This window comes from Mustela nivalis (assembly GCF_964662115.1).
Source record: "Mustela nivalis genome assembly, chromosome: 3".
Lineage (NCBI taxonomy): Eukaryota > Metazoa > Chordata > Mammalia > Carnivora > Mustelidae > Mustela > Mustela nivalis.
In genome coordinates, this window is record NC_139022.1 from 151,713,683 (window position 1) to 151,740,250 (window position 26,568).

Below are 26,568 nucleotides of genomic sequence, written 5' to 3' on the forward strand. Positions count from 1 at the left end.
AATATATTTAGCTTGAAAACAGCAAAAGAGTTCATTGTGTCTAAAGATGATACAACACAAATATTTCGAGCAAATACTCTCTATTTTTTTCACTTATTATCTAGGAAAACTGACAAGACTAAAGTAAGAATAAGTCTGTCAACTTAAAAAATAGCAAATTAATGCTAGAAACTACACTCAAATGAATATTTACTGGTATAAGAAAAAGAAAGTGGCAACAGTTACAATTTTTAGAATCTTCACTTACTTTACAAAGTGGTGGTTAAATACTGATTTATACCTTTATGTGGTGTTCTTTCTCCCTCCACTTAACATCATTCACATACTCTCTTCAGCCTGCTAATCCTCCTTTTATTAGAAAACTATGCATGTCCAGCAAATATCAAGGCTCAATAAAATATCTTCAGCCCAGAACCCATTAATTTAAAAAATGCTACAGGATACAAGGAAGTGGTAAAAATAAGCTAATCAAATGGAAAAATCCTCCTAGATAACAAGCTGTTAAATGAGGAAAAATGCATTGCTATGCTTCAGAAATATAACTATTACATTTCTTATTGTTAGACTATAAAATGTTTAACCCACTGAGCCACCCAGGCACCCCCTATTTTTTAAAATATTTTATTTATTTGACAGACAGAGATCACAAGCAGGCAGAGAGGCAAAATGTTTAAAAACCCATAGGATATTATAAAAATCAGTCAGGATGAAAGTGCTTTATAGAAAGAACTTAAACCTAGACTTAAATTAAGGTCATATATATGTGAGTGTGTGCGTGCATACATAAAATTTTTCCATGATATGTAAATCTGCCCTTTTCAATCAGCAATGTTAATATATTTGAAGTGTGATATAGAAAAATAACTTTTTTAGAGAACATATTAGATAAAACATGCAAAAGAAGCAACTGACACAATTCTTTTTTTTTTTTTTTTAAGATTTGATTTACTTGTCAGAGGGAGAGAGCGAGCAAGAGCACAAGCAGGGGAGCAACAGGCAGAGGGAGAAGCAGGTTCCCCACTGAACAAGGACCCTGGTATCATGACCTGAGCTGAAAGCAGATGCTTAGCTGACTAAGCCACCCAGATGTAGCTGAAGCAATTTACTAGAAATGTTAGTTTGAAGTTATGTCAACAGATAGTGTTCTTAGACAGCTTATATGGGAAGTTAAAAAGAAATGATAAGGACATTTTTGGACAATCTATTTTGTCAGAGCTTGTGCAAGGTGCTTTGCATATCAAGTCACTTAAATAATTTACAAGAACCTTGATTTGTATTATCATCACTGTTGTGCAGAAAGAAACATGAAGCTTACAGAGGTTAAGAAACCCGCCCAAGGTTATATAGCTAGCAAACTGAAAAATTTAAACCCAGATTTTTCTAACATCTGAATTACCATACACCATATTGCCTTTGTATTTAAAATTTTTGTGACAAATCATATATATTTTAGAACAGACTTAAAATTCCGGGAGTTTACCAAAAAATCAAATTAGACTGACAATGCATTTAAAAACTAGTTGGAAAACAACCTCATGAACAGTAGTAGAGGTTTCTGATGAATAATGTGTTCAAGAAGTTGTTCTCAAGTTTTCTCTTTCTATCTAAAGTTATCCAACCAACCATCCATCCATCCACCATTCTCAAGAGTTAGTGGAAAAATAGGCTGATTATCTAGATCAACCAGCTATCCCACTGTTACTCCTCCCTGGCAGTCTGAATAATTTCTTACCCTGATAATACTTGTGAGATATGTACCTAACTTTGATGCCTACCCTAAAATAGAGTTATTCTGAAAGTTGCTCTCTCTTTTACAAGCTGAGTTATTTTTATCCCTGAAAATTCATAGAATTCTAGAATAAGAATGGCTCTTAAAAGTTCAACTTTCACCCCAGGAAGAATGTGTTCCAACTCTTTGATTAGAGACAATCTGTGAAAAAAAAAATCTCTATAATAAGAGGCACACCAGTCCATGATTTAGAAGGCTATAATTAGAAATTCTCAGGAATAGAGAAAATTTATTATTAGCTATATCGCAATTAATTACAAAGCTAATTCTTTAACATGGAATACAATATTCTCTTCCAGTAACTCTGGTAATTCAAATTATCATACTTTAATTTTAAGTACTTCTAATAAAAGACCAAACTTGGACTTAAATTCAAAATTTTATGAGTCTAGTATACACCAAAGTCCACACAAGGTTCTTTGGAAAATTAAAGATAAAATTCATGTCCGTAAGACAGCATAAGTTATTAGAAAAAATATAAACTAATGAATGGTTTAAGAAGATTATGGGAGAAGGATCCACGGAAGATCACCCATTTAACTTAGAACTTGAAAAGATAGGATTTTTTATCTTTAGATTTTTTTCTAAATCTATTTTAGATTTTTTCTAAATCTAAGAGATTTAGAGAGGTAAAATAGAATGGGCTTGATTTTGACAAGTGGCTACATGAGAGGTGAAAGACAACTTTTTTCCCCCCTCTCTCCCTTTTTAAAAAAAGATTTTATTTATTTATTTGACAGAGAATAAGAGAGAGCAAGTATGAGGGGTAAGGTCAGAGGAGAAGCAGACCCCCTGCTGAGCCAGGGAGCTGGATGCCGGCGGGACTCAATCAGGGGACTCCAGGATCATGACCTGAGCTGAAGGCAGTTGCTCAACCAACTGAGCCAGCCAGGCACCGGAGATTAGTGACAACTTAACAATGGCTCAAGACTATAAAGTCATTAAACTAAATTGGAATGGCAAAAAGAACTGGGGGAACAATCTTGAAAATGAATCTGAAATACCAGCTAGACATGAAGAAATTGAACCAAAAATTACAACTTGGGACACAGGGCTGAGCCAAAGACATTGATTTGGCAATCCTGTTCACAAAAGTAATCAATGCTATTACCAAAACTGAAAGTGAAAGAGCGAAGGAGAAAGGTACAATGGGAGATTAAAAGTTCAACAACAGAAATCTTGAGGAATGAGAGAAGATATAGAAGAGCTAGTGAAAAAAAAAAAACAAAAATGAAAGAAGTATGAGGAAAACCAATGGACTTGATATGAAAAAAGTTTTTTTCAGGAAGGTGAATGATGGGGAAAGCAGATCAATAATTTCAAATGTTTAAGAGAGGATAAGTAGGCTGCTGTTTGAAAAGACCATTGGATTTATCAGTGACAACAATACTGTATATATATCTGAAAACACTATCAATAGTTTACAGGGATAACTACAGGTTTGTTTCTTTCCTTAATAAATGAAAAACAATAAAGAATAGTTTTCAGTATCTGCAACTAAGAAGTTTGAGTTCTTCACTCAACCTGAAATAGGAAATGCTAGGGTGCTGTAGGGCTTAGTTGATTTAAGTGCCCGAATTTTGATTTCAGTTCAGGTCACAATCTCAATGTTGTGAGGCTGAGCCCTGTGTTGGGCTCCACACTGGGAGCAGAGCCTGCTAAGATTCTCTCTCTGCCACCCCAATTAAAAAAAATACATCCATATATATATATGTGTGTATATGAAATAATGATGGAAATTTTAGTTACAATAATACCTTTAGGAGTTCCATCACTTCCAGCAGGGGAGCATACTGGTTGTGGAGACCTCAAGGGAAAAGATGCAGCATTCCTCATTGTTGAAGAATCTCCATCCTAAGAACAGAGTATAAAATTTATACCCCAAACGATAGGAGAGGCTTTAGAGAAATCTTAAACAAACCAATAAAAGACATAAACTACTGACAAGTAAAGTGTTGGTATTCAAAAGCATAATTCTTCTGCACTTTCCTGTTTTCTTCATGGAAAATCTTAGAGGAATTGAAACTGTATCCAAAAGAATCAACAGCCTATGCGTGGCAATGAATAAGAAAACTGGTATTACTACTATGCTCCATTTTTTTTTTAACTATTTTCTACATAAGGAGCTGTGAACACCCTACCAGACTATAAACGTCTAGAGGGCAGAGTGCACGGTCATCTTTGTTATCATTATATACATATAACTTATCTGATAATACCACCAAACCTATAACATATAACTTATCTGATAATACCACAAAACCAATTCCAGTATATGCACTATCTTAAAACATCAAAGCAACCTTAAATTTCAGGGAATAAAGTTATGTGCAAGTCTTAGAGGTAAGAAGAACTATGTATTAATATATAAAGGTTCATTATTTAAAGGAACATTTTTGTGTGAACAGGTATTTAAAAATGAAACTGTATTTCATTAAGAACCAAAATGTCTACATGTCTACAGCCAAGGACTGGCAAACTTCTTCTGTAAAGGGACAGACAATAAATATTTTAAGCTTTGTGAGCCACATGTAATTTCTGTCACATACTGTTCTTTGTTGTTGTTTAAAAATGTAAAAGCCATTCTTAGTTGTAGGTCAAACTACTGGCCAGTTTACCAACCTCACTAGAGACTAAGCTCTGTGAACATAGGAACCACATTGTTCATTGCTAGATTCTCACACCTGGTATCACCCTTGAAATACAGTAGATACCATTTAAACCATGGAATCAAAATAGGTTATGAAACGAGTTGGGATTGGGAGGGAGACAAAACATAAGAGATTCGTAATCTCACAAAACAAACTGAGGGTTGCTGGTGGCAGGGTGGTTTGGAGAAGGTGGTTGCATTATGGACATTGGGGAGGGTATGTGATATGGTGAGTGCTGTGAAGTATGTAAGCCTGAGGATTCACATACGTGTGCCCCTGGGGCAAATAATAACACATTAATAAAAATAATTTTTAAAAATCCTGTTCTGTGAAACCCTTAGATAGATATGTTACTTGCAGTTTGAGGGATTAAGCCTCAAGAATACATAAGTGCCAATATACTAAGTGCCAAATAAAGACCAGGTAAATCCCCCCCCAAAAAAAGCAAAACCCCCAAAAAACACAAAATAGGTTATGAAACAAATATTAGCACTATTTTATTACCTCAATGACAACTAATATATTACATACGTCACTACTTAGCCTGTGCACCATGTGTAGGTAGTCGTCACTTGAGCCATGTCTAGGATTATCAGCATGATGATTAGCTGAATTGCCAGACAACGGGCCAGAAACTTTATTATCATGTATGTTTCTCAAACCACCTGCAACAATGGGACTTGATACTGATGCTGAAATTAATAAGAATAAAAACAAAAGGCTTTATAAAAATAAACTGTTAAAATAATGATTGTTCACAAAATATTTAAGCATACAGAAATTAAAGAAAAAATAATATATTGAGCACTCACGTACTCTCTAATGCTTGATCAAATCTTAACACTGTAACACATCATTCCGATCCATTTTTGAAAAGAAAACATCAGATAAGGTTGATGCTTTATGGAGAGCATCATATTCATATACATGCATATTCCTATCCTCTGTTCCCTTCCCCTTACTTCATAAAAAAGTAACCACCATACTGAATTCACAGTTTACTCTATGAATATCTTTATGCCTTTACTATAAATGAGTATCTTCCTAAATAATTCAGAGCACTGTTTCACATATAACTTTATATAAATGGTATACTATATGTATGTATATATCCTTCTCTAACTTGCTTTTTATCCATTTTTATATGTAGTATTAAATTCACATATTTTAAGTAAACAGATCTATTCTGCTGCATAATGTAAATATTACATAAAAAATGAATATTCCATTCTTACATTAAATGTTTTAATTGCTTCAGTATTTCTGCTGTCATAAACAATGCATATTCTTGTACATGTATATATGTACCTGTATTGTATTCTTATACATGACTTTTTTACAACTGTGTCTAGGAGTGAAACTGCTGGATACGCCCATTTTAATTTTTTTTAGAAGATTTTATTTATTTAATTGACATAGAGAGTGAGAGAGCACAAGCACCAGGAGCAGCAGAGGGAGAGAGAGAAGGAGAAGCAGGCTCCCCACTGAGGTGGGAGACTAACTTGGGGCTCAATCCCAGGACCCTGAGATCATGACCCGAGCTGAAGGCAGACTCTTAACTGACTGAGCCACCAAGGTACCCCTGGATATGTCCATTTTAAAACCTTACTAAATATTAACAAATAGCTTTCCAAATTACTTATGTCCATTTGTACTCCACTGGCAGTATATCAGAGATCTTACTGCTTTATATCCTTGCCAACCTGAGAATGGGAAAGTGTCTGATTGTCACTTTAACTGTTACATTTCCTTGATTAATAGTGAAGCCACACATCTTTTCATGGTCTACTAGCCACTCAGATTTCCTCCTTAACACAAGTCATAAGAAGACAGTCTTCTACATTTTCTTTTTAAAAATTTTCAGTTTTGTTTTTGTCACACTTAGGTCTTTAATCCAGCTTATCTTTCTGTGTAGTTGAGACAGGAATTCAATTTTACTTTTTTCCATATGGATAACTAATTGTCTCAGCACATGGTAGAACTTACAGATAAAACTGGGTACATTTTGAATTATGATATTGTCAAAATACTCTCTAAAAAGATTGTACCAATTTATATCCCTATGAAGAATGTAGGAAGTTCAAATTTCCCTGCACATTTGTTGATACTAAGGTATCACACAACTAAAAAATGTTTACTAATAGAGTTAATATAAAATTTTATTTCATTTTAATTTTGATTCACATCTCTAATCAGATCATGTTTTGAAGAGAAAAAAGGGATAAGAGAGACATATGTGGGACAACTGGTGATAAATGAATATAGATTGCATATTAAATGATTGTACAGAACTGTTCTTATTTTTTTTAGAGGTGAATTATTACATTTGGTGTTTATATAACTTCCTTCTTCTTAGCAGATGTATTTAATGGCAAAGAATTATGATGCCTGTTGATGAAGGGGTTCACTGAGCTCATCTTTCAACTTTTCTACACAGCTAAAATTTTTGTAACATTAAGTTGAAAAAAGTTGTAAATGTTACCTTCCACATACTCTAAATTTCCATATATATATTTGCTTTATTTCTGGATTCTTTTCTGTCCCATTTACCTACCCACTTGTTCCTTCCACATTATATTTTCTTACTTATGATAATCTTAGTATCTAGGTGGAGCTAATCCCTGAGTAACATTTTTAGTTTCTCAAATATCAGTGAATTTCCAATAATTCTGTTTCATTACTGAACAGGCAAATGTGCAAACTAATATTTCTCTTTTGATTTTGTGATTTCAACTTCTGGAAAAGCTAGGTTTATCTTGTTTAAAAAACAACAATCAGAGTAAAAGTTGACGTTCTTTCCTAGATGTATGAATGTGCATGTGGATATTTCCTTAAGAAACAAATGTGTCCTTTTAACATTTTTCTTTCATTACAGTTAAAATGTTCCTTACAATTTTGTGTGCCAGAGTATACTAATACTTCACAAGTAACAAGAACATACAAAATACATACATACTCATGTTCGGCACTCTAAATTCTATAATGTTGGAGGTCAAATGTGTGACCTGCCTCCTAATTTTCCCTTAAATTAGTGTATAAAATAGTCTCAACCTCATATTTCATTAACTAGTTTTGGGAAACCAGAAGATGGCGGTTTTGATTGATGACTAAATTAGAAGTCTGTTAGTTAAAAAGTTTATGTAAAGGACATTTGATTCCATGCAATATAGAAAAGAATACACTCAGAAACTGAATGCAAATGTTAAAAATTTGCTGTTAAGGGGCGCCTGGGTGGCTCAGTGGGTTAATGCCTCTGCCTTCAGCTCAGGTCATGAACTCGGGGTCCTGGGATCGAGCCCTGCATCGGGTTCTCTGCTCAGTGGGGAGCCTGCTTCCTCCTCTCTATGCCTGCCTCTCTGCCTACTTGGATCTCTGTCTGTCAAATAAATAAATAAAATCTTTAGAAAAAAAAATTTGCTGTTAATTATGGGGGACAAAAACACACAAATTTTTGTATTCCCTTTTGTACTTTTAAAAAATTTTTCAAAAAGTGCATACTTTTAAAAAAAATTTAAGTATATACTTTATTTACATTACCAATAAAAAATTATTTAGAAGCCATGACATATGTCCCAAAGCAATATAACCTTAAAAAGACATTACCAACTGATTTCAACTGAGAACTAGTAAACTAATTGCATAAATATTTGCATCTAAGATTATTTTCTCTATCAGCATTTATTTATAGTATATATTATATATAAATATAGTATATATTATATATATATACTATAGACTGTATTTAGTCTATAGTAAAATTTGCACATTATATATCCTCTAACATTTAAAACATAATTCTTTTTCAGCTTTAGTGCTATGTAAGAAGAAAGCCTAATTAAGAAAAATAAGAATATTTCCTATTTTCATAACTAGGTATCTAGTTGTGTAATAGGTATCTCATAACTAGGTATTTCAGTTGTATAATAACCTAATCCAAAGAATCATAAGACAGGGATCCTTTTACCTCCCAAATGATGAATTTCAGGATGGTGTTTTAGTTTGTATTTTAAAAATCGTAAAAACAAAAAATAAATTTGCTGAAATTACAGGCATTCCCTATAAACAAACAACGAACTTCTTACCTTGTTGCATCTGTGGATGTGTTGTGTAACTTGAAGGATGGGAATATGGCATGTATCCTGCAGGGCTTTGTGGGGCATATGGACTAGGCACTGGGCTATTTTGTTGTGGCATAAATCTGTTCCCAGAGCTTGTCTGTGGTGGCACAAACCGGCTAAAACCCCAAATCCAAATAAACAATATTAGAAAATGAAATAAACACGTTATTCCTTGAAATTTCACAGCCATAAAATTTTCCAAACTCTGATTTGTATAAAACAAAATATGCAAACAGTAAATTTTGAAAAACAGAGAATATAAAAATTATTCTTGATTCATAATTTAAGAGTTACACCGAACAATTTGTAAAAACAGGTAATTCATTTATTTTACTTGCATAAAAGCATCCATTTGTTTAAGATAAAGTCATGCTCCCTAAATTCTACTCTATAAATTTTCTTATTATCTCAAACACATTATTTTAATACATTCTTTGTCTGTATGAGTTTAAGTTACTAAGATGATAGTTCAATTAGTATATTAGAACATTTCTGCATCTGACATTTTAAGACAAATGTTCATGTGAATTACTACTTAAGAAGCAAAGCATCCTAATTTTTCAACTACATATAATTCACCATTACCTAAAGGTATGTATACAGTGTACATTCAAAAGCATATTCATCACAGAAAATAATACTTCATAAAATGATGCATATATTACCTGGAGGGGCTATGTGAGATAGTGGTTTGTTGATAATTGGAAGATGCAGGACTACTGTGCATGGAATTCTGAGAAAGTTTATACTGAGACATCATCATTCCTACATATCACATAAAAATGGAAAGCATGTTATTTTCTTTTAATGGTAAAATATCTTTTAAATAATTTAAAGCAATTGCTCTATCACAAACATTCAAAAGTTCTTTCTGTTCTTTCCCTTTTTTGACCCACATGTTCATTTTGAAGAGCAAAATAGAGAAATCAAGTTTCAAGTTCAACCAATTTTACCAAAACATCCTTTTACTATGTGACTAATCCAGGACCAGAGACAGAGATTTAATAAAAAAAATTTTTTTACTTGATTACTTAATGTCTGATCATTTAGCCTTACAATTGAAAAGAACCTTTAGAAGTCACTTTATCTAACCTGTAAACAAATACTACACAATTCCTCCTACAGTTGGTCCTTAGGTGTTTTTTCCATTACATGAACTACTTTATTATAGACATCTCCAGTCTTTAAGGCTTTATTTCACAGAACCACTTGTTTCACTCATTTCACAGATTTCAGTTTTAAAAAATACTATTTTATTGAGGGGCCCAAAGTTTTGAGTTGCTGCAATTTCCATCTGAATGTTTTGATGTGAAACAGAATGCTCCTATTCCCTCTTCCACAATAATTCTTTGCCACATAGTAAGGATTAAATGAATATTTGATTAAAGAATAAAATTGTGAGGACAGCTTTAAGATTCTCATATTTCTTTTTAAGGTAGACACTGTTCATTTATTACACAAATGACATTTTGTTATACAGGAGATACAGAAAAATTCAGTTATTTAGACATTTTATTTTATTTTTTTTTTAAGATTTTATTTATTTATTTGACAGAAATCACAAGTAGATGGAGAGGCAGGCAGAGAGAGAGAGAGAGAGAGGGAAGCAGGCTCCCTGCTAAGCAGAGAGCCCGATGCGGGTCTCGATCCCAGGACCCCGAGATCATGACCTGAGCCGAAGGCAGCGGCTTAACCCACTGAGCCACCCAGGCGCCCCGACATTTTAAAATCAAATACAAAATCAGTGACCCTGAACTTTCTTATGTATAGCTTATCTTTTGGGGAGCTTTAAGCATCACATTATATTCTTAAATTCCATTTCCTGCTATTGATATGAAAATTGCCTTTCACCAAAAACATTCAAACAGAAGTTACATGTTCATTTGCCAGTAATACTGCAGTAGGGATTCTAGTTCTGAAACAACAGTTGAATGAGAAGAGGGCTCAAAATCACCTCAGAATTTATCACTAATAATGTGTTTTCTTTTACATGCAGTCGAAATTAACTTCTAAGCTTTCTCTTCCAACTCAAATTCAGTAGTAAATCATACGTTCCACAGCTTAATAATTTAATTACTATAATTATTGGTTTTTTTTGAGAAGGAGGGCAATCCTCTAGGAGATGAGAGTTAAAAAATGTTTCCCCTGAATTAACAGTCTGGAACAAGCTGGAATTACTAGTTTGACAGCAATGGCTTTATTTAAAAAGGGGCAAATGGAATTTCTAATAGTCCTTTCTGATTATCTCAAAGTTCCAAAGAACTATGAATAAAGTGATTTGCATTATTATTAAATATGCTCCATATGTGTGACTCACATTTACATTTAGCAACCAAGAATCACCTTTTCAAGTTTTAAAGCCAAATATCACCAGGGAAACGCTTGGAAAAAAAATCGTAATATGCAATGTATCAATTCATTTTTTTAATGCTAAGTTTATGTTTTCACGAAGTATGATATGAAGAAGTCAATGTTTTTGACTAAGATATCAGGTAGTATAAAATACAAAATGTGTGACTGAAAGGTAAATACTCTAAATGTTTTTTTATTAGGGTGATTTACTACCCAAATTAAATATTTTAAAATGTAACAAAATGTTTTTTATTAGGGTGATTTACTACCCAAATTAAATATTTTAAAATGTTACAAAATGTATTGTAAATAATTTTGGAAGACTTTTCTTATTGAATTTTATTTTATTTTTTAAAAAATTTTATTTATTTATTTGATAGAGACACAGTGAAAGAGGGAACACAAGCAGAGGACTTAGGAGAGGGAGAAGCAGGCTCCCCGCCTAGCGGGGAGCCCGATATGGAACTCGATCCTAGGATCCTGGGATTATGAGGAGCTGAAGGCGGATGCTTAACAACTGAGCAACCCAGGTGTCCCCTTTATTCAATTTTATATCTACTCATTATCTTATACTTAATGCTCCTATCCTGTAAGTTTCTCTTCCAATCAATGATCTCTCCATATTTTCTTTCATTGCAACATTCTTCCAGAGCCTTTAATTCTAGATTTACTTTCACCATTCCTATCTGTCTCCTCTTACTGCAATCTAGCTTGTTGGTTCTGGTGAAGAATCAATTATCAAAGTAATTCTCTATTTACTTTCACCATTCCTATCTGTCTCCTCCTAGTGCAATCTATCTTGTTAGTTCTGGTGAAGAAACAGTGTCCTGCAAACCTGCCTTCGATTTGCAGACAGGGGGTTTGGGCAGAAGAACTTCCACAGACTCACTTTGGAGAATGAAGAGTTAACTATGCAATTGCTTTAAAAACACAACTCACACTCAAATACAAGATTAGGAAATGGAGTGGAGGGCTTCACAGAGGTACTGCCAATAAATCTGGCAATATTCTTTTTTTTCTTTTTAAATATTTTATTTATTCATTTGACAGAGACCACAAGCAGGCAGAGCTATGGGGGGCGGGGTGGGAGGGGAGCAGGCTCCCTGCTGTGCAGAGAGCAGGATGTGGGGCTCAATCCCAGGAGCTGAGCTGAAGGCAGAGGCTTAACCCACCGAGCCACCCAGGCGCCCCAATCTGGCAATATTCTTGAATATAATTCGTCTGTTAACTAAGTTGGACTTGAATTGTCTGAACTATTCCTTTCTGACTATTTTAATCTTGAGAGCCAAATAAGTACGTGGGCTTGAGAGATTCAATACAAATGCTCATGGGTACTCCCTGACTACATAAAAATCATATCTATATTGAATATATTTTTATGCTTTTTATGGTATTTATTATAAATAGGTTTTTTCCTTAATAACAATAATACTTATAACCTACTTTTCTGTTACTAAGGCAACAGAAGTGTTATACCAATTTACTATTTAACTATGAATGTGATTAATCATCAGTACTAACTAAAACTTGGTACAATTATACAAGTACTGCATGTTGAAAAGCTCTGCAAATATTTTTATTATATGATTAATGAAAAGACTTCTTTCATACCAATTCCATGATTTTCTAAAATAAAAAGACTTCTAAAGCTCTTTGATTAAGTGAATGAATGCATTCTGAAATATCTAACAAAATATACTTTAGCTTTGTCTAATTCCCAAGGAATTTAGTTACATATTAAACTGTAAGAATATTAACAGCCATTTAGTTTCCTTCTTATTCTTGGCTGGATTCAAGTTATCAACTTCATAGATGATAGGCTACCATATTAAAGGAGACACCTGAATTTAATTACATATGAAGCAAGCTCTGACAAGAGACCCACAAAAAAATATAATATGAAAATCAATGAAAAACCTCACCACTTTGTACATATCTGTTCTGCATACTTTTCTCCCTGAAAACATTAGGACTCCTTGCCAGGACGGCCTGCAACAAGACTGGTATGTCGCCTTCTGGATCATCACTGCCAAGGTTATCTTTTAACTCTCTGGAATTAAAAAAGATAAACATCAAAAATCAGAATAGTGAATAAGAATTCCCTATTCGATATTAGTTAGATAGCAATTCACTAGTGAAATTCAGAAAAGATTTAAGTAGAAAATAAAAAAATCTATGGCATTAAAAAAAAAAAATCACAAAAGATGTCCAAAAACTTCATGGATTTTTGAAGATGCTATTCCTGGAACAGAATTATCAAAAATGATAGGAATTCTTCTAAGGAAAAACTTTTCCCCCATTTTATTTTAAAAAGAGGAAAAAAAGCCCCCCTAAAAAGGAAAAAAAAAGCCTCAAACATTATTTTATGAACTATGAGTTTATTTAAGAATGTTCACATTAGTTTCAAAGTAGAAAATAGAATCAACTCTAAACTATTTAAAATAATGAAAGGGTACAGAGATGATAATTATGCATAGAAGCTGAGGTTTGGGCTTAGAATATATTTTCTCTCTTACATTTGAATATGAGTCTGCATTTTTGAGTATGTCCTCTGAATAAAATAATGCTGCCACATTGGTTAAGATAAGACCCAGAGGTTACGCAATTTTTCCATCTAATATTCTTTTCTCAAATAAAGTCATCTGGGAGCAAAAAAAACCCCACGCAACTAGTCAAGCATAGTTGTAATTTTCAATAAACTTAAAAGTAAGTAGCAAATTAAATTTACAACAATGGAACATAAATGATAAAATTAAATATACATAGTGTTTTTAATTTTATATTCTACATGTCTCTGTTCCACTAATTAAATCTAATAAGAAAGATTTATAAAAATGGTGTCCAATGATAAATTTCAATAAATTTCTGGGGGCAGTCTTAAAGCAGCTTTCCATAAAATAAATCACAAATGTGTATGTGCTACTTCCCTTTTTAAATATTTTAAATATTTGGTGATAATTGTTGACACAATATTTAGACACTGATGAATTTCTGGAGGGACAAAGTATTAGTATTACATTTCCTTCTGATTTTTACTAATTATTTCTTTTTCTCCATCAAAAAATTCAAATTTAGTATATTACTGTGACAGTTATCACATCTCCATTATAATGTGCTTTATCCTCATTCCTTTAAATAATGAATCTTTAAATTAAAAAGCAAAAATTAGAGGCATCTGGGTGGCTCAGTCAGTTGAGCTCTTGATTTGGCTCAGTCATGATTTCAGGGTCCTGGGACTGGGCCCCGTGTTAGGCTCCATGCTTAGCAGGCAGCCTGCTTCAAGATTCTTTTTCTCCCTCTGCCTCCCCCTCCACTTCACATACTGTCTCTCAAATCAATCAATCAATCAATCAATCTTAAAAAAAAAAAAATAAATAAAAAGCAAAAACTAAAGAAAGGATACATGAGTACCACTGTATAATGAGATGTGAAGGGATAGGAATAGTAATTTTAACTTTTTTTTTTTTTAAGATTTTATTTTTAAATAATCCTACACCCAGTGTGGGGCTTGGAACTTAAAACTCTGAGATCAAGAGTCACATGCTCTACCTACTGAGCCAACCAGGCATCCTGAGAGATTTAACTTTTTTATATTTCTGTGTTGTTAAGATATTATAAGTATGTACTAGTTCTGTAGTAAAAATTTTTCAAAGTATATTCATATGCAAAAATTTTATAAATAAGCTATATAATTTATATTATTTAAAAAAATCTATTGTGTGAAAATACACACTTATGTTCAGATGGTATGATAAATCCTGGGGAAAATTACTCCCTATTTTGTAGTAGCCATCCATGGAGTCCGTCATTGAGTTATGGTTAGGTTCCCATGGAATGCATGTGAGCCTATTCCAAATAAAGCTAGCAGTACAGTCCCTGGTACTTGGGAATTCTAACCACTCTAGCAATATCAAGGAGGAGACAGCTTCTTGAGCAACTTTAAGGCCCCTTGCACAGATCTACCTTGATTAACCCCAAAGCTATTCAAAAAGAATTGAAAAGACCTTCATATAGCTACATGGGTCAGCACTATTGTCTCAAAATAACTATGGCCTATTTAAATCTCATTGTAAGGTTCACTTAGATTCATATATTTTATATATTATTTTTAAATAAAGGGTTTACCTTTTTTTATTACCTTTTATAATTTTATTATTATTACTATTTATTTGTTTAGAGAGAGCATGAGAACACACACTTGGGGAGCTGCAGAGGGCCAGGGAGAAGCAAACTCCCTGCTCAGCAGAGAGCCGGATGCGGGAACTTAATCCCAGGACCCTGAGATCATGCCCGGAGCAGAAGGCAGATGCTTAACCCCACTGAGTCATGCAGGTGTCCCTATTCATATATTTTAAAATTAAACAGTGTTTGTTAATTTTCTGAAATATAGAATAAAACCAGGAATACAGACTCTCTTAGACCAAACCTTTCACTTTTAAATTATACTTACATGTGATCTGTTGATACCTGGTTGAGGCTATGGACAAGTTGTGAAACCAAATTATCATCCCTACAGGCCAAAAGGCAGTTCACCTCTTCTGCTATTCGTGCATTAAAGAGAAGGCTCTTTGTAGTTGTAGCAGGTAAAGGGGATGGAAGAGGCAGCTGGTTCAGGACTATTTGGAATAAAATCACATTATTAGAAAGTGAGTGGCTATAAGAAGACTTTTTATAATATTTGCTTATAAAATACTTATTTACAAATACTTTGGGACTAAAAATAAGTTATAAATATCAATGGGACAAATTATTAAAAGGCATTCTACCTCCCACCCATCCCCCACAAACCCCAATCAACTCTGTAAAACCCCGAATCATCACTTGGGCAATAACAGAGTTTATTACTCCCTAAGAATAAAACTCAACTCCTTATATGCATGACTTTTCACACCTTAAATCTTTATTCACTTAAAAAACAAATAGCCAAAAAGGTAGAGTTAAAAGGTAACTTCTAAGAATTAAGAATACATTCATTGATCTCATTTACTTTTGCTTCTGAGATTTATCAGAATCATTAGTAATCCCATATAAATAAACCAAGTAACTACACCCAACTCCTCACCTGATATTTAGACAAGTAATAAGTTTTTAAAAAGCTTAAGTATATATAAAAAAATAAATAGATCACTTCAGCAGAAGAACATTCATTATAGAATAGGGGTTCTAGTGGAAGCCAAATAACTAAGGAATTGTGCTTTCAGTTATAAATTCCTAAATAGTTCTCTCCTCTCTTCATTTTAGTCTAACAGAAAACAAAAGGACATAAGTGTTTATATAGTAGTTTAAATTCAGCTATTTGTCTTCAAATAATGGAAATCTATTCATCTGTCTAAAGTAAAAGTTAAGAAAGTTAATTAACGTATCTTTGTTTTTGGCTTAATTTCTAATCACCTATACACAGTGCTACAGGCTGCTCATCCCAGTGGCTAACAGAACAGGTTTTTTAATTAATAAAAATACAGGAAACAGATTATTACTTAATAAGTAGTATTTATTGGGCTAACTTTTAAAATATAAGGTAGAGTTGAGATAATGGGGAGGACAACCAAAAGTAAATTCCTGGTAGTATATCTGATTTGACACTCTTACATATTTTATGAATTTGTGTCTTACCTGTAACAAAATGACAACAAAAACTAAAGACAGTTTCAGAAGTTTTCTTACCTTTATTATCCTAACTCCACCAGCTATTTTCTTATTCAGTAAAGACTAATGAACACAGATAAAAACACTTCTTAAAGTTATTTTCTCATAGTTCCTTTACTATAAAGCCCCAAAGTTTGCATAATGTCATGTTCTCACTTTCTACTTTTTCCTCTTGTATCTCTTTTTCTCTTTATTTACTCAGATAGGATGACACAGGGACTAACATTGGGGTTGCTTTTTGTGCCATTACCCAGGGACTAAGAATTAAAGTTAGAGTTGGCTACCATAAGATAGAGTCCCTAAAAAACTGTGTTACACCAAGTAAATCTCAAAAGAATGACAAAACTCTTTAAACTTAAATGATCAGAGTAAAATGGGCTGCTGATATCTATAGCACACTCCAACAGATTACTGAAGAGGACATCCAAAATGAACATTGCTAAGAAATTAGATTAACTTGGGCTATCAAACCTTCTTCTAGAAAGGACTGTTTCAGTTACCATTTCTAGAAATGCTTTTTAAAAAGTCTGTATTTGCTCCTATATATAAATCCATGCTTCTTCAGTTTTGATTTTTCTTTACTGCTTTGTCTCATCTTTGGTCTTTACTTTTGCATTTATCCCTTCATTGTGTTAAGACCTTTAAACAAACAAACGCCACCATTTCTTAATGCATCTTTAGGATGAAACAGAAATAAAGGTCTGATTACCTATTAGCTGACTACACTTTGTTATTTTCACATGTATGCCAATAAACCAAAGAAAGTAATGATGCTTGTCATTCAAAATCTAGTATCTGAAATAATTTGTTATTTATGACAACTACAAATAATTTTTTCCAGTCTCTCTTAAAATCATTGTTAACACAGAATAGAACATAAATTAGATAAATTAACAAACTTACGGTCTGTGAGACTAGCAATCCCCGCAAGAGTAGTAATGGGGACATGGGGCATATCCCCATTCATCCTGAAGTTCTGGAATGGTGTTGCCTATAAAAGTACTTAGTTCAGGTGCCAGCTGTCATTACTTCCCATTTCCCAAACACTGCAACAAAAACAGACAATTATTTGTAAAAATATGTCAAATATAATACCATTGGGGAAATGCCTACAAAAAATAAGATTTTCTGATTTTCTTGTTTGTTAACCTATATAACAATAATAGCTACCATTCATATATACTTCCAACATATTAGGCGCTGCAAAGTGCTTTGCATGTATTTACTCATTTAGTTCTCACAACAATGTAAGGCAGGTACTATTATTTTCTGAATTTTACTAATGAGGGAATTAATTTACAGAGAGTTTAAAGTAACTTGTGGAGGAAAGAGTAGAACCCAAGCAATCTGGCTCAAGAGTCTGTGTAACCAGTAGGCTGTATTACTAAACTGGGATACTCAATTTTGACAAGCACTATAATAATCCATATCACAGACACACTAAAACCCAGCTTTAACTTGCCTTGCTATGTCTCTCACTACTCTCTACATAAACCATCCTTTTCAACAAAGCTGAACAGATTATCTTGAATCTACCTTGTGTTTTCACATTTTTATTTATTTCCTTATGTATCTCCCTACCTCGATAGCCCACCCTTACTTTAGTTCAAATCCTTTAATTCTTCAAGATCTAGGGCAAGTTCCTAGTAGTTCATGAAACCTCAGATAAAATATATATATAACATAAAAATATATATAAATGTATAAAATAAATTGAATATTTTCAATATATTTAATATATTATACAATATATTAATAAAATATGTAATATATGTAAATACATAGTCCTTTGTGACATTTTTTGAAAGTTGTGTTTTGTTCTTCTATAATGTTACTATACTTACCTTGTCTTCACAATTACCACTGCAAGCTTCTTAATATCAACCAATCACATAATTAATATATAACCACAGGAAGGACAGAGAAATGTGTTAACATCTTAGTGTTCCTGTATGACTTAGTTGACTTAAATATTCAGTTTTTATAATGTAATTCTGTGTCTGTCTGTGTATACAGACATTCTGTAAAACTCCTAAACACGTTTTCCATTCTGTTCAATGTTCCCAAATTTTCTCATCTTAAATTTCAATATGTGGCTTTCTGGAAACTTTATCGTTCCTTTAACAGTGTACCAGCTAAAGAACCTTTTTGGAAATATACAATTTTGAATAATATGCACATTAATCAAGGATATGCCTTTATTAAATAAATAATAAATAAATAAATGAATGAGCAAATAAATAAATAAATAAATAAGTTCATCAGTAAATACAAGGCTACTGCATGTCAACTGAGAGATAGTGCTACAATAGAAAAATGAATTATAATTTTGCAGTTTAAACATTTTTTTTGAGGCTCTATTTTCTTGTTATTTAAAAGAACCCTTTAAGATTTTTGAGTTGTGGGGCGCCTGGGTGGCTCAGTGGATTAAGCCGCTGCCTTCGGCTCAGGTCATGATCTCAGGGTCCTGGGATCGAGTCCCACATCGGGCTCTCTGCTCAGCGGGGAGCCCGCTGCTTGCCTCTCTGCCTACTTGTGATCTCTCTCTGTCAAATAAATAAATAAAATCTTAAAAAATAAAAAAAATTAAAAAAAAGATTTTTGAGTTGTAAACTTCAAAACACTAATAATTCCCCTTACTCATCTATCTTAATGCAACTTTGCAAATAAATTTTTTTTTTTTTTAAAGTCGAAATATACATGGAGCACTTGGGTGGCTCAGTCACTGAAGCGTCCAACCTTTGGTTTCAGCTCAGGTCATGATCTCATGGGTTGTGGGATAAAGCCCCGTGACAAGGCTCCACACTTAGTGGGTAGTCTGCTTGAAAGTTTCTCCCTCTGCCCTTCCCCCTACTCTCTCTCTCTCAAATAAACAAATCTTAAAACAATTTTAAAAAGTAGAAGTATATAGGCAGCTAAAATCAGGAGTTTTCTTTTTCCTCACTTTGATTATTGATACATGTTGACCGAAGTTCATAAAACATGTATGCACGGTTTAACAGAGTTATAAAGGAAACATCCATACAACAACCATCTGAGAAGTAATCATCCTAGTTCCTTCTACAGGTAACAACTACCTTGTCTATTTGATAATTATTTCCTCCCCCCCCCCTTAAAGTTATGTCCTTTATATGTACATTCTTTTCTAATAGCCAGCCCAGGAAACAACACTGCTTTCTTTTGAGGAATGAATGACATAAAGTTTGTTAGTAGGAGCCTGCTAAAAGGAAACAGTATAGGAAATAGCACAGGAGAAGGTATAGGAAAAATATAATTATGACTGGCTATCTTACAACTGTCCTTGCTACACTGTGGACTTTACTCTTTGAAGTTATCAATTTGATTTTTTAACAACACTAAATAAATTTAAGTAAACACTGTAAATTTATCAGCTGTATTAAGCACTTAAAAAAAAATTTTAAAACCTGACAGAAGTCATCAAAATGCAAAACGCAACAGACTTTTCTTTCTTTTTTTTTTTTTTTAAGATTTTATTTATTATTTGATAGGGATCACAAGTAGGCAGAGAGGCAGGCAGAGAGAGAGGAGGAAGCAGGCTCCCCACGGAGCAGAGAGCCTGATGTGGAGCTCGATCCCAGGACCCTGGGATCATGACCTGAGCTAAAGAAGCTTTAATCCACTGAGCCATCCAGGCGCCCCCAGGCTTTTTTTCTAAGTTTAGGCTAATAAAAAAGTTACAGTTGATGCTTAGTAATTAATGGGAAAAAACAACTGCGTGCAAATGATGTACAGAACAGCACAAACAAAAACAGCTTGTTATTCCTGTATGACTGTTATAAATGTAAATTGCCATACTCAAGCAGATTAACAAGTACCATGTTATTTATTAAATTCGGAGGATGGGAACCAATAGAGAACAATCTGCCACAGTCTATTGTGAGCTAACCAACTTCATTCTGTTTTCCCTCAGGTAACAAGTAAAGCAGACCCAAGGCTAGCTAGGAATATTTTAGTACAAAAATGATATAATTAGTTACCATGTACAAATTAGGAGATCAATAAATCAAACCAAAAGATTGTTGTACTTTTCTTATTGATATAACAAAGCATGTTAATACTGTGGTGTCAACTGAAAACTGGAAGTGGGGAGAGAAAGGAGAGCAACAATGCTTGTTTGGTTTAAAGTGCTTGTATAGACTGAGTAGGGGACTACTGACAAATATATTTATACCTCAACTGCTGAACTATGCTGAATTCATTGGAAGCCACGCTTCTGAAGGACAGCAGAAGACTTTGGTAGAAATGGACTCATAATTTTTACTAAAGTCACAGATGTTGATGAATATGAGTAATTTGTGAAAATACTGCTGCCTATACTGGAAAGTGACCAGAGTACATCAAGAAAGAGCATTCCTAGAATTCTAAAAATGAATATGCAGAACTCTAACATGACACTTCTAGCTCTGGATTGGGCAATGTTTGGTCTACCTGGCTCTGTGAAAGTACACTGTCTTTTATGAAACTGCTGAAACTGAAGCTGAAAGTCATTATCTTTGGGGAACAATGTGCTCAGAAGGAAATGGTAACCAACTGCAAAAGGAGACTAGAATGAGTGCTGAAGAACTGTCGCTTAAGGCAGTGCTTTATTTACATACTTAAAATCTGTGAATGGTGTCCAATTAGTGAATTATAAAATAAAATTAGTGGATTGAGATCAACACTGAGAGGGATGGAAGGAACAGAAATATAAATTTACATTGCACACTGATTTGTGACTCCAGGTAAAATGTCTAATTGGGGGGCACCAAGGAAAAGCAGTTTCAAAGCTGCCAACTAAAGAAATGGAAGAGTTACCGCGAAGCCCACCTCCTAAGCGCTGATGAGAATGCAACAAAATAATTCATGTAAATCATTTGATGCGCTACCTGGCATATAATAAGTTATCCAGAAAGTTAGCAGTATTACAAACTGAAAAACACACATCTGGGAAAACAGAGGAGAAAAAGGGGTGAATTAGGAAGAAGGTATCTTTCCAATAATATACATAAATCCTTACTTTCAGAAAGATTATAAATCATTTGAAATTTCAGTATATATTTCACCATAGTATTACAAACATGTATACCAGCTCTAGGCATACACACCCACAATTACTTAAATGATAAGGTACCTGAAGTAAATACTGGCAGTGAAGAGTAAGGAAAAAACCTAATCTTTGTAATACCAAGAACTAAATAAAACACAAACTAAGAAATCATTTAGTTTATTTTAGAGTGGGTTAATTAAAATAATCCTTAATTAGTAGAAGATATGGTAAATTCTCATTTCAACCCATTATAATGAATCTGATGTGGACACCTTAGCGCCTGACAAGATTTTTAAAGGCCCTGGTTCTTTGCTCATTTAATTCCACTTAAAATTTATGGTTTCTGGGGCGCCTGGGTGGCTCAGTGGGTTAAACCACTGCCTTCAGCTCAGGTCATGATCCCGGGGTCCTGGGATCAAGTCCCGCATGGGGCTCTCTGCTCAGCAGGGGGCCTGCTTCCCTTCATCTCTCTCTGTCTGCCTCTCTGCCTGCTTGTGATCTCTCTCTGTCAAATAATTAAATAAAATCTTAAAAAAAAAATTTATGGTTTCTGTATACAAACAAAAGAAATGCAAATATAAAATTATTGGTAGAAGTTATAATAATAATATTCAAATTGGGATGGATCTGGAATAAAAGGTGCTCTCAGAATTTGATGGTAGATAAACTTCCCGGACAGCCAGTGTAAGTAACTCATAACCAAGAAATGTGTACAATCTTGTCTGAAGACTTTACTAGTGAAAAACACTAGAAATGATAGCATTTATTGAGCATCTAGTTGGAGAAGTCTATAAAATAGAAAGTTGGAAATTTTTGAACTGACAAAAGCAGTCAGAATTATAGCTATAGTTATGAAAATGATCCACAGAGGATAACAGTTAAATTGTAATAATAGGAGACAGGCAAGATGCAAGGTAACATTGTTGGGGGAGACTTTTTTTTAGCAGTTTTTATGTATGAGACATTAATATAGACCTTTCCTTTAAAAAAAAAAAGATTTTATTTATCTATTTGACAGAGAGAGACAGCAAGAGTGGGAACACAAGCAGGAGGAGTGGCAAAGAGAGAAGGAGGCCTGAAGCAGACCTCTCAATGAGCAGGGCACCCAAAGCGGGGCTTGAGCCCAGGACCCTGGGATCATGACCAAACCAAAGGCAGAGGCTAAATGAATAGGCCACCCAGGTGTCCCAACATACACATTTCCTTAATCATTATCACAGTGAGAGGTTTATGAAGTTTATCTCTACTTCACAGATGCAAAAATGAAGACTCAGAGCCTAAGTGCTTTGTCTGTGGTTATACAGATATTTCTAACCAAACCTTATATTCTCATGTATATCCAAAGAACATAAAACTAGGAAATATCTACACTGCTATGGCAGAAAGATAAACCAATAAAAGGTAAGGAAATTGTCCCTCAGAGAAACTAAATGTGTGTTTAAGGTCTCATAGCTAGTAACTGACTGAGTCAAGACCAGAATACAAATGTTTGGATTTCTAGTTCAGTATTCTTTACACTATATTGTCATCTGGCAGGATTATAACATTTGAATGAACCAAAATTCTATACATGTGGAATCTTTAGCTAATGAACACCACTGTTCCTTGCTAATGTTATTATTTTATTATTTTTGGGTGGGGAGGGATGGAGGGCTTTAAAACTAGCATATTTTTATTTATTTCAGTTTATATTACATTGAACAATATAAGCCACTTCAAATTATTTTGGGAAACAAGTGGAATGTAAATCCTAAATAGCCAAATAAGTAAATAAATAAATCTATGTTGTACTACATACTATATTAAACCGGTAACAGTGACTCTCTTGAGGGTGGCACCTCTCTAGCAGAATTCTTTCACTTTAGTCAAGCTACCTTCAGAATCCTTTCCACTGCCTAAAATGTATTCAAGAAAAAAATTTTCACATTCTGTTTAAGATACTTCCAAAAGACGATCCTCAAATCCTAGCTCAAAAACAGCTTCCAATCAGCCACACTGATAATATGCTCACTTCTTTAAAATGTTTCTATTTTTCTATAGTTCTAAGTTATCCCCATTAAATAAGAGAAATGCAAACAAAAGCAAAAAGCACAGTACAGCTCTAATGTTCTCTTTGGACACATGCTTTGCTTCTGTAATTCTGAGCTCCCTGCAGCCACCATGCTGCTTAACAATAAATGTGTATTATTCCTCTGTGCATTCCCATAATGTAGCTATATCCTAATGTATACAATATGTAATAGAAGAATATCGTTACATTATTAAGTACTATTAGAAAGAGAAGTCACAAATCAGGCTGAAATTTTAGAGTCTCTCGAAACTCACTTTAAAGAGTATGCGTATGTTCACTGAGAAGTATAATGATTAGTAAAACTTTATGTACTTCTGTAGTCAGTTTTCTTCCTTGTTCTTATCAATTTATTTCACATGCATTTTTATACAAACCAACTTTAACAAAAGCTCATATTACTTTAAAAGGCCCCAGCTGATTATTATAGCTAAATTGACTACAGAGGCCTGCTGAGTAGTTATACAATGTTTAATCTTAACAAAATATGCAAAAATACAAGCTGCATCAGTAAAAAATAGTCCTGAAGTTATTTTTTTTTCTTTTCTCTCTCCTTTTCTTTTACAGAAAGGCCATAGAAAAAATTTCCAAGTGCTGCTATGATTTGGGTTACTAATCCATGTCCCCACACCAAAAATTATTTCTCACCTTCTTCTCCACTGCAAAAGAAAGTCTATTTTAAGCCCCTAATAGAGGTTGAGACTGTACCTTATAATACCATGAGACTATTTTTTATACAAAGGTATTAGAAATGAAAAATCAAACAATGGAGATTTTATTTCTTTCTAAACGAGGTTTAGGTCTTAAAGAACTATGACATTCAGATGCAGGTCTCAAATAACTCTTGATGACACATGATTGATTCAATCTAAAATATAAGAGAAAATACTTTTATGTGAAATCACTGAATGGCCCACAAGAGGGCACACTTTCAACTACAAAAAATTTAAAATTCACTTTTTTTCCTAGAAAGATCGCTTATTTTTTTAAATTTTATTTCCAGTATGGTTAACATTCAGTGTTATATTAGTTTATAATATAGTGATTCAACATTTCCATACCTTACTTAGTACTCATCAAGATAAGTGTACTTTTAATCCCCTTCAATTATTTCACCCATCCCCCACCCACCTCCCCTCTGGTAGCCATCACTTTATTCTCTATAGTTAAGAGACTATTTTTTGTTTTTCTCTTTTTTTATTTGTTCATTTGCTTTGTTTCTTAAATTCCACATATAAATGAAATCATATGGTATTTGTTTTTCTCTGGGTTTAGCATTATATTCTCTAGATCCATTCATGCTACTGTAAATGGCAAGTTTCATTCTTTTTTAGAGTTCACTCTTTTGGGGGGTGTCTGGGTGGCTCAGTCAGTTAAGCATCTGCCTTCTGCTCAGGTCATGATCCCAACGTCCTGGGACTGAGTCCCTCATCTCACTTCCTGCTCAGCGTAATTCTGCTTTTCCCTCTCCCTCTGCCCCTCCTCCCACTTGTGCATGGATATGCTCTCTCTAAAAATAAACAAAATCTGTAAGAGAAGAAAACAAAGATTTCATTCTTTCTTATGGCCGAGTAATAGTCTATGGTGTGTATGTGTGATGTGTAAGTGTGTGTATATACACACATGTACACACACATCCCACTTCTTCTTTACCAATGTATCACTGGACACTTGGGCTGCTTCCATAATTTGGCTATTGCAAATAATGCTGCAATAAACATCAGACACAGGGACGCATACATCTTTTCAAATTAGTGTTTTCATATTCTTTGGATAAATACCAAGTAGTGTAATTACTGGACTATATGCTAGTTCTGTTTTTATAAAATTCACATTTCTTTTTACCAAGCCCGTCAAAGGTTGGCCAAGTTCTTCTAAATTGATTATTCAACACCATTAGAAAGCAACAGATCCTGAAGTTTGCAGTTTTTTGTTTAAACACACACAAAGAAACTTTTTTTTTTGGATGAATATAAGAAATCCCTCCTTACATCAAAACTTCTATATTAACATTAAATTACAAAAGTATGTAACAGTCTTATCAGTCATATTGGTTCTGTTAACTATTTGAATTTGGCTGCCCTAAAAATCTTTTCAACAAACTCTGGCTACCTTGAATTATGATCTCATTAAGTGACACAGTCCCTAGGAACAAGAAATTCTTTAAAACAACTTAGAAGGAGACCAAATGAAATGTTTTATTCAGGAAATTTTTCTTATTCAACAGAACATTACTTAGAATACCCAAAAGAGTAATCAAGAAAGAGCAGAGGAAGATATGAAAAAAAAAATCATGATCACTTATATAAAATCTGCATTGTTGATCCATTTTCTGTCCTAACCCATTCATCCTTTCTCTTGAAACTATATTACCTGTGCTTTTATTCTCATGGTTCCACCAGGTGTCTTGCCCCGTGAGTAACAGCATCCATACTGCTAAATAAATACAATGGACAGCCTCAGGTCTCATCTGATTTGACCTAGCATTCAGCACAGTTGATCACTCTCCAGTTTGAACAATTCTTTTGTTTCCAGCACATCCTCCTGGTTTTTCCTCATACCACATTGGCCACTCTTAAATCTTGTACGGCTTCCTTCTTATCTTCCTATCCTTACTGTGTTTTTAATCTCATCCAACATCATGATTTTATTTTTTTTTAAGGATTTTATTTATTTATTTGACAGAGATCACAAGTAGGCAGAGAGGCAGGCAGAGAGAGAGAGAGAGAGGAGGAAGCAGGCTCCCTGCTGAGCAGAGAGCCCCACTCAGGCCTCAATCCCTGGACCCTGAGATCATGACCTGAGCCAAAGGCAGAGGCTTTAAGCCACTGAGCCACCCAGGTGCCCCAACATCATGATTTTAAAATAGCACCTATGTGCTGATGACTCCCAGTTTT

General features: G+C 33.8%; 1 protein-coding gene across 2 annotated transcripts in view; it reads right to left on the reverse strand.

Annotated features, from left to right (window-relative positions):
* Positions 1–26,568, reverse strand: part of NIPBL (NIPBL cohesin loading factor) — a 205,418-nt gene that overhangs the window by 98,420 nt on the left and 80,430 nt on the right. For both annotated transcript variants that reach the window (XM_082724196.1, XM_082724197.1), the window contains exons 2-8: positions 17,460–17,602; positions 15,361–15,526; positions 12,833–12,960; positions 9,224–9,323; positions 8,523–8,674; positions 4,972–5,132; positions 3,547–3,643 (exon numbers count right to left, since the gene is read on the reverse strand). In XM_082724196.1, coding sequence (XP_082580322.1) covers positions 3,547–3,643; positions 4,972–5,132; positions 8,523–8,674; positions 9,224–9,323; positions 12,833–12,960; positions 15,361–15,526; positions 17,460–17,523 — 868 coding nt within the window. In that variant the 5' untranslated portion in view covers positions 17,524–17,602. The remainder of the gene's footprint in view (positions 1–3,546; positions 3,644–4,971; positions 5,133–8,522; positions 8,675–9,223; positions 9,324–12,832; positions 12,961–15,360; positions 15,527–17,459; positions 17,603–26,568) is intronic.